The following is a 15004-nucleotide window of genomic DNA, read 5'->3' as shown; positions in this document are numbered from 1 at the left end:
TGGATGCTGCCTGAACTGCTGTGCTCTTCCAGCACCACTAATCCAGAATCTGGTTTCCAGCATCTGCAGTCATTGTTTTTACCTCAACTGTGGTATGTCAGCAATGCTGGCATGTAAGATGCAGCCTCAAATGAGGTTAATAATCAAATGTTGAAGTTGAAATATTCAGAATCTCTCAGGAATTATAATGAACTTTGCTGCACAAAATAAATAACTTTGATATCTGCCACAAAACCAGAAATTACTGGGAAAATTCAGCAGGTGTGTGGAGCGAAAGCAAAGTTAATGTCTCAGGTCTGGAGAGTCTTCTTCAGAATAGATAATTGCCCATCCATAAGATTATGTTATAGTCCTTTCGGATTTGATTTAATTTGATTTATTATTGTCACATGTACTGGGAGACAGTGAAAGGTGTTGTTTTGCATGCTTTATCGGCAGATTGAACTATACAAAATGCATCAGAGTCCCAGAACCGAATGCAGAATACAGTGTTACAGCCAGAGAGAAGATGCAAGAAAGAGAGAACAATGTCAACATTTGACAGATATGTTCATAAGTCTGATAACAGTGGGGAAGAAGCTGATCTTGAATCTAATGGGATGTGCATTCAAACTTTTAGATCTTCTGCCTGATGGAAGAGTGTGGAAGAGGGAATAACCACAGAGGGAAGAGTCTTTGATTATGTTGGTTGTTTTCCCGAAGCAGCTGAAAGTATAGATGGAGTCAATGGGTGGGAGGCTGGTTTGTGTGATGGACAGGGCTGTGTTCATGACTCTCTGTAGCTTCTTGTGGTCTTGGGAAGAGCAATTACCAAACCTTGCTGTGATACATCCAGATAGGATGCTTTCTATGATGCATCTGTACAAATTGGACAGTGTCTTTACAGACATGCCAAATTTCCTTAGCTTCCTGAGAAGTAAAAACATTGTTGTGCTTTCTTGACAGTTGCGTTGACAGAGAATCATAGACATATACAGCACAGAAAGAAACCTTTCGGTCCAACTCATTCATGCCGACCAGATATCCTAACCTAATCTGGTCCCATTTGCCAGCACTTGGCCCATATCCCTCAAAACCCTTCCGAGTCGTATACCCATCCAGTTCCATTGTAATTGTACCAGCCTCCATCATGTCCTCTGGCAACTCACTCCATATACGCACCACCATCAGTGAAAAAGCTGTCCCTCAGGTGCCTATTAAATCATTCCTCTCTCACCTTAAACCAAGCCCTCTAACTCTGGTCTCCCCCACTCTGGGGTAAAGTCTTTGGCTATTCACCTATCCATGCTGCAAGGTGTAAAAAGGGATATCCACCTGTTTTGAGCCTATGTTGCACTTTTGATAAGACCAATATTACCTCTTCACTCAATTAGAATGTAATTTGAAATTAGTGAATGACCCTACTCAATGATTGCATCAGAGCCCAGAATGTTAGCGGAGCTAAAGCAGGCAGTCTTATTCTGGTATCCTCCAAAATCATACTTGACCCCATTTTCACATTTACATTATGCCTTATTAGCAAACATCTACAGCTGTCTGATAAATACACAGGCAGACTTGCAAATACATAGAGCCTCATGACACTCCGCAAACAATGAATCACTTTTGAAGGTGAATCACTGTTGTGAAGTAGGAATGTGATTTCAATCATTGATATATTTTCAAGCTGAATTAAGATTGCTGCATTTAGGAACAAACCTCAAGTGAACTTATCTACACGTGCACATTTTTATTCTAGATTTAATTCCAGATTTAGTTGCCCAGGGTAATTAAATTTCAATTACTTTTCTTCCTGACAACAACTCGAGATACATTTCAAGCATTCTGAAAAGTGACTTCCCTTTCAAATCATGAAACAGGCAGAAGGTTTTCTTCAGGCCAATGTCAGTCCACAAATGACTTGTCTATTGCTTTTTGGATCTGGCTGAAAAGTAGCATTCCTGACTTGCATAACGTTGCCCCCGCCATAATCATTATCTTGTCACAGCAGGAATCTCGGTGAGAAGTCAATGTCAACTCGGGTAGCATCAGAATAGTCATGAGGGGCCCCTACGTTTTTCGGCATCAATGAACAACACATTTATAGAATTCCTGCAAAACTGTCAGAAGGCACTTCACAGGAGCACTGACAACAGAATTTGACATTGAGCCTCATCTGGAGATGCTAGCAGGGCTGGCGAATAACTTTAAGGAGCTGACTGTCCTCGTTATCAACCTGTCAAATGCAGCGGGGGTGAAATCCTCAGTTGAGGAACAAAGACATGTCACAGGCAACGCACTGGAAAGCGGCATCATTGCATCAGTAGAGATGCAGGCAGAGTGACCGGGAGAATGGAATGAAGTCCTTTTAGGAAGCAGAGTATGAGGACGTGCAGTCGAGGCAACTGTGAGAGTGAGTGGGTTTGTGATGGATATTGGTGATCAGACGATCACCAGAAATGAAAACAATGAAATCCAGAAAGGGAAAGAAGAGTCAGAGATGGACTAGGTGAAAGAGGGATGGAAATTGGAAGTAAAATCGATGCATTCTTCCAATTCTGGATGAGAGCAGTAAGGAGCACCAAAGACATCTATAAAGACCGTGTCTTTCTTTTATTGTTCCTGTGTTTCTAATTGTGGACTGAACTGAGAATGGGACTGTTTTAAAAACTGAGGGTTGTTGGAGAATTGCTATGTATTTTGTGAGTACCATTCACCCAGCAACTTGGTTGCTGACAAACGGGAGCTGAGTGGATGTGTATAGGTGGAGCCTTGGATGGTACAATTAGTTAATTGTTCTGTGAACTAGTGACCGGTTATCAATAACAAAGGTCATCAGTTACCATCAGCTATGTGATTGGTTCCCAGGTAGCTGAACAGCTCAGGGCTGTGAACAAGAGAAGCCTTCAGATCACTATCAGCTTTGGGGAACCTCCTGTTGTTTGCAGTAAAAGCCATGCTAAGCTTAAAGAAAACCAATTTATCTTTCTTTCAGCAGCTACTGTAAGCTATGTAAATAGACAAGGTCTTTTCACTGGGTTGTGGGAGTCTAGAACTAGAGGGCATAGGTTTAGGGTGAGAGGGCAAAGACTTAAAAGGGACCTAAGGGGCAACTTATTCATACAAAGGGTCATGCATGTATGGAATGAGCTGCCAGAGGAAGTAGAGTCATAGAGTCATAGAGATGTACAGCATGGAAACAGACCCTTCGGTCCAACCCTCCATGCCGACCAGATATCCCAACCCAATCTAGTCCCACCTGCCAGCACCCGGCCCATATTCCTCCAAGCCCTTCCTATTCATATACCCATTCAAATGCCTTTTAAATGTTGCAATTGTACCAGCCTGCTCCACTTCCTCTGGGAGGCTGGTACAATTACAATTTTTAAAAGGCATCTGGGTGGGTATATGAATAGGAAGGGTTTAGAAGGATATGGGCCAAATGCTGGCAAATTAGACTAAATTAGGTTGGGATATCTGGTTGGCATGGACGAGTTGGACCAAATAGTCTGTTTCTGTGCTGTACATCTCTATGACTTTGTAACGACTCCTTTAAATCATCTCACTTTCTCCAAATCAATGGTGGGTCCCTGTTATGTTTCTCTATGTGGGGTGTGTGGAACATTCCTTGTTCCAGCATTTCTGGGGACCCATACTCACAGCTCTTGCTCAGAAACAGTGATGATGTATCATGCCTCACTATGATAGCATGTAGGAAACCAATTCTAGTTATGCCTGGAGTCATCATTAATGTCAAAGATTTGAAAATGTGCACAAAATTCCCAAATTTACCTGACTTGCAGATCCAAGTTGACAGACAGCATGGACCAGGTTTCTGTACTTAACAAAAATGACTAATCAGTCTCAATAAAAGCTCCACACAAAGGCCACCTTGCTGATCTTTGAGGGGCCCTAATCTCTCCCGAGTTACCCTTTTGTCCTTAATGTATTTGTAAAACCCTCTGGATTCTCCTTAACCTTATTTGCCAAAGTTATCTCATATCCCCTTTTTGCCCTCCTGACTTCCCTCTTAAGTATACTCTTACTGTTTCTATACTCTTCTAAGGATGCACTCAATCTCTCCTGTCTAGATCTGACATATGCTTCCTTCTTTTTCTTAACCAAACTCACAATTCCTCTACTCATCCAGCATTCCCTACAGCTACCAGCTTTTCCTTTCACCCTAACAGGAACACACTGTCTCTGGACACTTGTTACCTTGTTTCTGAAGGCTTCCCATTTTCCAGCCATCCCTTCACCTGCGAACATCTGCACCCAATCAGCTTTTGAAAGTTCTTGTCTAATACCGTCAAAATTAGCTTTCCTCCAATTTAGAACTTCAACTGTTAGATCTGGTCTATCCTTTTCCATCACTATTTTAAAACTAATAGAATTATGGTCACTGGCCCCAAAGTGCTCCCCCACCGACACCTCAGTCATCAGCCCTGCCTTATTTCCCAAGAGTATGTCAAGTTTTGCACCTTCTCTCGTAGGTACATCCACATACTGAATCAAAGTGAGAACAGTTCAGTCAAGTGAGGGAAGGTAGTGATGGTTGGAATCTGTTCGGGCATCTTTCCAAGGTAGAAGTGGAGAACTGTCAGACCCATCCTGGTGGGTAATGAACATACAGAGGAATTGTAACTCCATGGTGAAAAGGGGACCAGAGTCAGGAAATGGGAAATTGTGGATTCAACAAAAAGTATCAGAAGAATCATGAACGTAAGTGAGAAGAGGTAAAATATGATCAATCCAGGAAGAAATCATTTAATTGGCAGGAATGGCCTCAAAGAATGCATCTGACTCTTTGTAAATTTTGGGAAGGTGGTAGAAGTAGGTTCCGTGGGGTGAGAGGACTAAGAGATGGGAAATTGGGCTGGGGGGAAGATCATCAGAGGTGATGAGGTCAGTGACAGACGTAAAACAACAGCTTGATGTTCAATGATGGGGTTGTGGTGCAGGGGGAGATAGGAAGAAGTGCCCGAGAGTTGGCATGAAGTCTTCGCAAGGTACAGGTCAAGGTGCCAGGTGACAACAGCAGCACCCCTTGTCAGCAGGCTCGATAACACAGTCAAAGTTAGAGTTGAGTAAACAGACTACAACAAGTTCAAGTTCAAAAGGTTCAAGTGTGTGAGGAGAACAGAGAAGTTAAGGCTGGTGATGTTACATCATTAATGCTCAGTGATGAGATCAAGGGTGGATTGAAGGCCAGGAAGAGGGCTCCATGTGGTGGCACAGCACTCGAGATGGCAAAGCGGCACATGTATCGATGACTGGACTCTTGTCCAAAGAAGTGAGCACAGAAGCAAAGGCAATGGAAAAAGTTTCATATCATGTTGTGTCTAAAATACATGGAGGTGGCAGCACAACTAGATCAAGCTCAGTCCTTTGCTGATCACATATCATTCAGTACCAGTGAGGAGAAGGTCAGACAGTACAATGAATACACAGCAAGAGGTGAGATTAGAAGATGGGATGCAGTCAGATGGTATGGGAAGTAGAAGAATCCAGAGAGGCGTCAGTTCTGGTGGAGACTTTGGAGCATGCGTTCCTTAATGATGAAGACAAAATATTCCTTGTTAAACCACTAAATGAGATAAAGACTGAATTGAAATCGGGACTGGGATGGCTTTTACATAGTGTAAGGCAGTGCTGATGAAGAAAGAAGGTGAAAGTATGCATATTGCTCTTTATGATACTCAGCATGGATCCCAGGATGCAGCAGACACAGCTTTCAGAGGAGATACCTGCAACCTTGTCTGGTTTTGAAATATAAAGGATGGATCTTCACTTCGAGACTGTGTGGGGTAAGGCACAGCCAGAGACAGTCGGTGAGGAAGAAGTTGTGGCTGGGAAAGCAGCCTTTGGCAATTATTTTATCAAATACATGAAGGGAATTCAAAGAGAGATGGTCAAGAACAAGCAAGGGACCAACTTATACCGCTGATGGGAGGGTTGGTAAGTGAAGGACACTTGGAGAAGAAGGATGACAACAAAATACCACACCAATTGCAAACTCAAAGCAAAATGAAACAAAGTGCTGGAGAAACTCAGTAGGTTTCCATTTTTTGTTCACTTGTGACTGAGCCAGCATTTCTATTGTCTATCTCTGGTTGCCTTTGAGAATGTCGTGGTTAGTAACTAGGGGCAGGCATAGAAATGCTGCTCAGCCAGCAATGCTTGTATCCCACAAATGAATTAAAGCAACCTAATGAGGCTAACAGTCTTTGTGGAGCGAGGAAGAGTTAATATTTTGAGTTCAATTTGATTTTTCTGCAGTACTGGACTGGAACGACCATCTCTCAACAGCTTTGAATGTAAGGATCTCCCTCCTGAAGTAGCATAGAATCCCAACAGTGTGGAAGCAGGCCATTCTGCCCATCGAGTCCACACAAAACCTCTAAAGAGCAGCCCACCCAGACCCCCCACCCTATCTCATCCCTGTCACCCTGCATTTTCAATGACTAACCAACTTAACCTGCACAGCCCTGAACACTAGGGGTGATTTAGCATGGCTAATCCACCTAACCTGCACTTCTTTGGACTATGGGAAGAAACCAGAGCACCCAGAAGAAACCCACACAGAAACAAAGAGAATGTACAAATTCACACTGACAGTCACGCAAGGATGGAATCAAATCTGGATCTATGAGGCAGCACTACTAACCATTAAGCCACCGTGTTACCCCATACTCCAGTTTTGGTCTCACCAATGTCCTGTACAGTTGGTGAAGACATCCCCCACTGCATCCTCTTGCAATTAAGGCCAGAAAGCAAATTTTAGTTACTTCAACTTTAGATGAATGTAAACAATGTTGACAATTGCCACCAAAAGAGAAAAAAACAGGCCTCACTGTCCCATTGCCATCCTTCTTATTGATAAATGTAAAAGGTACAAATGGGCGGTTTTCATTTTCATCTCTTTGAGGCGAGTGCAATCTCAGTGAGACACTGCACTGACATTGCTTGTCACACTTGCTGCTCATCATGTACAATCAGAAAATATAAAATTGTTCAGACATTTGCTAGATTAAATCTTGACTGCTATGACAGTCCAATCCTTTCTGTGCAGCCGTACAAGAACCTTAAAATAACAATGGGTCGCAGAAAATTGAAGAAAATGTGATGTTACTGACATCAAATGGATATGTAATGTTGCTGAATTGTTTCACGAAGAACTAATTTAAAAGTATCTTTTTATCTATTAGACAGTAGAGTTTGGTAACATTACTGTCCCATCAGCAGGACAGGGAAATATATTCTGGTTTGGTTCATTGAGTCAATATGCTGCCATTGAATGAATACTTCCCTTTGGCTTGTCTTTAATGAACAGTTTATTTTGATGCCATTCCTTTGATAGTTTCTTCCTTATTTTGGAGCAGCAAACGCTGAAATTGTTTCTGTACATTTCCCTCAAAACTTGCACTGGCTCTGCAGTGGAAATTATCAACATTAAAATGAACAATCGCAAACTATCAGAGGAATTATATCAAGCTGATGTCCTTAAAAGCATAGGCTGACTTTGACGCCATTTATGCATTTGAAGCCTTTCCCATAACTCAGAACAATAGACAATACGGGGTCAGAAGAACAGGGGATGTAAGAGCAGAAGTGAGCCATATAACTAATGAGCCTGTTCAACCATTCAATACAATCAGAGGTACTCTTGGACTTCCAGCTCACTTCACTACCTATAACAAACAAAGGACTGTGGATGCTGGAGACCTGAATCAAAAACAGAAATCGTTGGAGAAACTCAGCAGGGTCTGGCATCATTTGTGGAGAGAAACAGTTAGTATTTTGATAAAGGCAAATTACTGCAGATGCTGGAATCTGAAACCAAAAGAGAAAATGCTGGAAGATCTCAGCAGGTCTGGCAGCGTCTGTAAGGAGAGAAAAGAGCTGACGTTTCGAGTCTAACTGACCCTTTGTCAAAGCTTTGTCAAAGCTATCAGACCTGCTGAGATTTTCCAGCATTTTCTCTTTTAGTTTCAGTTAGTATCTTGAATCCAGTGACCCTTCTGAAGGGACAGTAGCTATGGAAAGGTGGTATGTATGCTGCTATCAGGTATTTTGAGAGGGAGGGGATGGTGCGAGAAGATAGGCGGACATGATAGGTAATATAATCTCATTTTGCAATCAGGAGCTCTGTAGCCTCCAGGACTCAATGTCAAGTTCAACAATTTTAAACGCTGAAGACCCCCAACTATGTCCTTCACCTACCCCACATCCCAGGCTCTGTCATGATGTGGGCTGATTTCATCACAGACAACCTATTTTCACCAATCCATAGTCCCCATTGTCAGTTTTTCCTCCTCCATGGCTTACTATCAACTGCCCATTTGTCTGCCTAACTTTCTCGCTTTCTCTCTTTCTGTCTGGGCTCTGCCTCCATGAATCTGCTCACTCCTTTTCCCTATAGTGGGCACACTGCAATAATTATATGGACAATGTGATAGCACGGACAGTCACTGGAAAACCAAAGCATTTTCCTTTCCTCTTCCTGATGATTTTCAATAATTTAAACTCTCACTAAAGTCCTGCTGTGCTATTCACTAATGTCATCTATTTAACAGTTACAGAAGCAGATGCCTTTGTACAATGATACAGAATGGTGTTTGTGATGACAGATGCATGCTTATTTTATCAGGGATGCAATGGAGAATAACCTTTGCCAAGTTAAAACTCCATGTTACTTACTGCTTTGCCCTTTTGGCTTGCTTGGCTTTTCTCCTCAGCTTCCCCAGTCTAATCTTGTCTCCATCTATCCCTTTCCTACATCTTGTTGCATTGTCTCTTTCCCATTTCCAATTCCTCTTCCCATAATTTTCTAACTTACTTCCAACATTGCCTTTACCCTTCTATCCTCTCCCTTCCCAGTTTTTTTTTCCAGCCTCAATCCCCCATTACATTATCCTACTCTCCAATATTGCCATCTTGTTTTCCCAATGTTACCTTTGCCATTTCCTCTGAGTATGCTACTTTATATTTAATCAATTCCAGTCTCTTTGTGTTTGAAGTGATTATACCTTATGTAAGTGAAACTCATTTGGAGAATTGGAAATGAGACAGTAGACCAGTGGTGGTGATGTTTGTTCAGGTTAACCACCCTGTGAATGAAGTATTTTCTCCTCACTTTAGCCTGAAATGGCCGACCACTATACTGAAACAGTGACTTCATGTTTTGAACCCCACTACCTGGGGAAACATCATTCCTGCAGAATCCTAACAGAAGTTTAAAGGTTTCAATGAGCTCCGTCCTCATTCTGCTAAACAGCAATGAGTATTGGCCCAGTTGATCCAGCCGTTCGTTTCATATGACAAACCTGCCATCCCAGAAGTCAGTCTGGTGAACCTTCACGGCATTCCCTCAATGGAAAGTGTATTTTTTTCTTCAGTAGGGAAGGTGTAGTCAAACAACTTAGAAAGCATCAACATTGCTAGGGAAGGTAATCTGCTAACTTTACCCTGTCTGGCCGACATGTGTCATCAGACTCAGTATCTGTTCATTTTCCCTCAAATATTTCTCTGTTGATTTTTACCATGCCAATGTAGGTGGCTCTGAAATAGCTCACAAAGCCATTCAGTTCAAGGGTAATTAGGGATGAGTAACAAATGCTGGTCTCATTAGTTATGGACTAGTTAAAGTTGCATCCACATCCTATGAAAGAGGAAAATCTAAAACTTATTCCAATTCATACTTCCAGTATTAGTGGAGGGGTGGAGTGGTGACAATGTCACTGGACTAGTGATACAGAATCACTGGTTAATTCCCTGAGATTTGAACAGGGGTTCAAATCCCACCGTAGCAGTTGGTGAGATTTGAATTCAATGAAAATTTGAAATATAAAGCTAGCCAATGGTGACCAAATAATCTCTGTTGATTGTTACTAGTTCATTATCATTGCTTAGAGAAATCACTATCCTGACTTGGTTTGGCCTACATGTGACTCCAGACGAACAGTAGTGTGGTTGAGTCTTAACTTTACACAACAGAATGGGCTAGAAATGTTGATCAGGCCAATGACACCCACATCTCAAGAATGAATTAAAATATAAACAAACAAAAATAATCAAATAGTGTATTGGAATGGATGGGGTCTTTGAAGGGTATCTGTAACACCATGCTTGAAGTGTTGTTCATAGAGGACAATGGGGACTGGATAGAGTGTGGGCTATCAGATTAGCGAAAGGGGGATGTTGCAAACTGACAAGAGGCACAGAATAGTTGACATTGGCAAAGGATGGCAGGGGCTGTATGTTCACATTCACAAAGTTGTTACACAGGAAATAAGTGTGACTGACGGGAAGCTCATGTTAGACAGATGACATAGTTCATTCAACAATATGATTAAAGTGCAATGTACATTATCTTTACACATGGCACGAAAGGACCTGAATTCTCTGCTTCAAATTAATCCATAGATCATGTAGCTGGTAATGTTTTCTGATATTTTGCATGTCCGTTGAAGTCAAACACTCAAAGGACCAACATTATCCACATTGTTAACCTTGGTATTATAAATAATGCTTTGGTTCAATTAAAAGTACGAAAAAAAAGGTGCCAGCTCACCTGTCATGTTGCAGTACACAAGAAGGGGTTCCAGTGGGCCGCTGCCATCTGGGTCAATGGAGAAAAAGTCAGACATCTGCCCTTTGTGCCTGTACGCTTCACATGACTTTTCATACAAAGCTGCAAAAAAAAACGAGAGCATAACAGACAATGACATCTAAGATTGTAATTCCAGTTTATCAAAGAAATGAAAGGCAAGAGGCTTTCACCAGAGCTGGAGAGAAGAACCTGCTCTCCTGTTGTCCAAATGGCCCTGAAACTCAGACACCAGGTTTGGTCCCTGGTTTGATTATTAGTTGTCCTGACAAGAAGAAGGAACTTGCAATTTGTATATTTTGAACACAGAGAAGGCTCTGAACAGTCTGGTGTTTGATAGCATCTGTGCTGAGAAAAGGGGAGTGAAAACCTCAGGTCAATTTGGATGGAAGTTCATCAACCAGAAAGGTCAATATAATTCCTTTCCCTGCAAGTGCTGCCAAAACAGTAGGTGGTTTCTAGTCCCTCTGGTGTGATTCACACTATCAAACTTCTTTTTTTTAAATGTATTAATGTAATACCTTTCTTGGCCTTAGGATGTCCCAAAGGTGCTTCATATCTAATTACGCTCTTTTGGAGTGTATTATTGTTGTAGGGAAATGCAGCAAATCTGTGCAGACTAAGGACTCGCGAGCAACATTTGGATAAATAAACCGATAAGCTGCTTTCCTGATAGAGAAGTAAAAGAATTGGCCAGGGCGTTGGGAAGAGTTTTCGTGCTCTTATCATATAGGGTTGTAGAATCTTTGACATTGACCTGAAAGGTTGAAAAGGGCTGCAATTTAGCACTACTTCCGGAAGACAAGCAGCACTGCATTCCCCTGGCAGTGCAGTGAAATCTCAGTTTAGATAAAAAGCTCACAGCTTTAGGATTGGAGTTGAACTCACAACCTTCCTGACACACGAGGCAAAAGTGCTACAGCTGCGAAAAAGATGAATGGAATTTATACTCTTTTGTAGGAAGTACAAATTTCAAGCGTTAAATCACTTTTGGCCCATTTGGCTCACATATCCATTTTTACATTTGTATTAACTCTGAATCCTTCTCTTTAAGCTGCATTGCTGTTCAGCGGTGCCATGTATGCCAATCAGCATGTCAATGTATTGATTTTTGCATGTGCAGTTATTGCCACGCACAGACCTGAGAGGTGTGCACATTGAGACGAAAATAATTAAGAGAATGTAGACCTTCAGTTAAATGTATAGTTTCCCTCACCTTATCTTTATGAATTATTAATTTACCCACTATCTTTTATCTATAGTACATACTCATGTAAAAGTTGAATTATTGCAATAATTTTTTTCAGGTCAGAAGACACCAGAACAGGATAGCTTTTGAAGTGTTGGCATTTTGAAATCCAAGATAAACCTGTTGAAATCAAATATGGAAAAACCAACAACACTACAAAATGCACATTCACAAAGACATTCGAACATAATAACCAGGAGCAGGAGTAGACAATCCTGCCCCTCAAGCCTGCCCAGTCATTTAATATAATCATAGCTAATCTCATCTTGGCCTCAACTCCACTTTCCTGCCCGCTCCACATTACACTTCAATCTGTCACTAATTAAAAAGCTGTCTACCTCCTCCTTAAATTTACTCCACGTCCCAGCACCTATCACATTCTGGGATGGTGCATTCCACAAATTCATGTAATTTCAAAGAATTTCTCCTCATCTCTCTTTTAAATCTGCTACCCCTTATCCTAAAAGTATGACCTCTAGATTGCCCCACAACTGGAAACATCCTTTCTATGTCTACTTTGTCAATTCCCTTTAGCATCTGAGTGACCTCTTTTGGATCTCCTCTCAGTCTTCTCGCATTGAGTGTGTATCGGCCTAAACTGCTCAATCTCTCTTCATAAAACAAATCTCTCATCTGTGGGATCAATCCAGTGAACCTCCTCTGATCTGCCTCCAATGCAATTACATCCGTCACCAAGTTAGGAGACCAAAATTGTATGCAATAATCCAGATGTGAACTCACTAACGCCTTATACAGTTGCAGCGACACCTCTCCATTTTTAAATATTCTATTCCTTTAGCAATAAAAGCCAAAGTTCCATTTGTCTTCCATATGACATGCTGCATCTGCATGCTAATTTTCTGTGATTTATGTACAAGTACACCCAGATTCCTCTGCACTAACGCACTCTGAAATTTCTCTCCATTTACAGAATAAGTTTACTTTCTGCTCTTATGAATAAAATGGATAACTTCACATTTATCAGCTTAAATTCACTTAAACTCCATCTGCTAAATTTTGTCCATTCACCTAACCTATCCATAGTCATGAGTAAATTTTTTATTTCTTCATTACAACTGACTGTCTGGCCTATTTTAGTGTCATGGGCGAAGCTGGCTATAGGACTTTCTTTTATCACTGCATCCAGGCCAGGAACATAGACTGGAAATATTTAAGACCCAAGGACTGTACTCTGATGGTATTCCACTAGTTACATCATGTAAACCAGAAAAATGACCCATTTATCCCAACTCTCTGTTTTCTGTTGGTTAGCCAAATCTCTATCTCAGCTAATACATTACCCCAAGCCCCACGAGATCTTACTTTTTGTGTAGCACCTTATCAAATGTCTTCTGGAAATCCAGATGGACTACATCTACAGGATCAAACAAATTAGCTTCTTTCCTCGTTCTACCTATATTGTTGGTACCGATGTGGTCAATAACAATGGGAACTATCCGGTCCTGCTTCAAATTCAGATGAGATATCCTCAACCCAGGCACCAGAATGGCATCATAGCCTTTGGGACTTTGTATTCTGGTTCAATTATTACGATTCCTAATCTGATCATTATATAATTTAAATAAATAAATAGAAAATTTAATTGTATAACTGTTTCAAGCATTTATGAATACTCACTATCAGGAGCAGTGAAATCAAATCAATAGTATCTTCAAGATTATATTTTGAATCTGAAATTTTTGACTTGATTCCCTGACTCTTGAAGATGTGGAGGTGCCGGTGTTGGTCTGGGGTGGACAAGGTCAGAAGTTACACAACATCAGGTTATAGTCCAACAGGTTAATTTGAAATCACAAGCTTTTGGAGCACAGCTCGTTCACCACCTGACAAAGGAGCAGTGCTCTGAAAGCTTGTGATTTCAAATAAATCTGTTGGACTACAACCTGGTGTCATCTGACCTCTGATTCTTTGAGAGTCCTTGACTCTTTAAGCTATATCTTTTCATTTTCTCTTATTCTTAAATTATTAAATTGGTGCCAAAACGAAACTTTTCACTGTATTTTATTGTATTTCACTATAAAGTACACAGGACAATAAACAAAATTAATCCAGTCATGAAAAACTGGAGTCAACTCTGACATGAAATACAGTGAAAGTTAGAGCTTTGCTTTTAATAAAAATCTGGGGGTTGACTTTTAAATGTGCTCGACTTTTAAACAAAGGATATACAACACTTCTCTTGTAATACATTTGTACTTTAAAATACATGAGAATAAAGTTTGCTGAAGTTACTGTTTACTTCAATAATTGGCTGGTTTAGTCTTTTTTTCTATAAAGCCAACAGTATAAATTTATGTGAAAATGGCAATTCTAGAGTATTGATTCCATTGAAAATCCAATGAGCAAAACGCAAATCATTTGTTCAGATCCAGGATTCTATGTTGTTGACAATCCACAGGGAGAATCACTGATCAATATATTTCATGGGTAAAGAATTTTTCAGCTGACTGGGCTGGCTATGGACAACCAAAGGAAAAGAACAGTTTATAGGATAAACTTTGTGTTCAAGCTTTTTCTTAATTTATTCATATAATTCAGGCATCATTGGCTGGGCCAGTTTTTATTGCCCATCCCTAGCTGCACTTCAGGAGGTGGTAGGAAGCAAACCTCTTGAACTGGTGATGCCAAGTGCTGCTGTAGGCAATGGCACAATGCACTGGGAAGAGAAATCCAGGATTTTGATCACGTGACACTTAAGAAATGGGTGATATATTTTCATGTCCGGATAGTGAGTGGTATGGAGGGGTACTTAGTGCTGATGGTGTTCCTATGTATCTGCTGCCCTTGTCCTTTGAGATGGATTGTGGTTGTGGATTTGGAAGGTTCAGTTTAAGCATCCTTGGTGAATTTCTGCAATGTATCATGTGGATGATCAATACTGATGCTGCTATGTAGCAATGGTGGAGGGAATAGAAATTTAAGCAGCTTCTGCCAATCAAGCAGACTGCTTCATCCTGGATGGTGTCAAGCATCTTCAGTGCTGTTGGAGCTGGACTCATCCAGGTGACTGGATCCCATCGCACTCCTGAATTGTGCCTTGTAGATGGTGATCAGGTTTTGGGGAGTCAGGAAGTGAGATACCCACTTCAGGATTCCTAGTTTCTGACACTGTATTTATATAGTGAGTCTAGTCAAGTTTCTGATAA

General features: G+C 41.0%; 1 protein-coding gene across 2 annotated transcripts in view; it reads right to left on the bottom strand.

Annotated features, from left to right (window-relative positions):
- Positions 1–15004, bottom strand: part of LOC140482416 (contactin-associated protein-like 5) — a 1296746-nt gene that overhangs the window by 485072 nt on the left and 796670 nt on the right. For both annotated transcript variants that reach the window (XM_072579899.1, XM_072579898.1), the window contains exon 12: positions 10553–10672. In XM_072579899.1, the coding sequence (XP_072436000.1) occupies positions 10553–10672 (120 nt within the window). The remainder of the gene's footprint in view (positions 1–10552; positions 10673–15004) is intronic.

Source organism: Chiloscyllium punctatum, chromosome 10 (genome assembly GCF_047496795.1).
Source record: "Chiloscyllium punctatum isolate Juve2018m chromosome 10, sChiPun1.3, whole genome shotgun sequence".
In the NCBI taxonomy this organism is placed as follows: Eukaryota; Metazoa; Chordata; class Chondrichthyes; order Orectolobiformes; family Hemiscylliidae; genus Chiloscyllium; species Chiloscyllium punctatum.
Note: the sequence above shows the minus strand (reverse complement) of the source record. Positions and strands in the feature narration are given on the sequence as shown.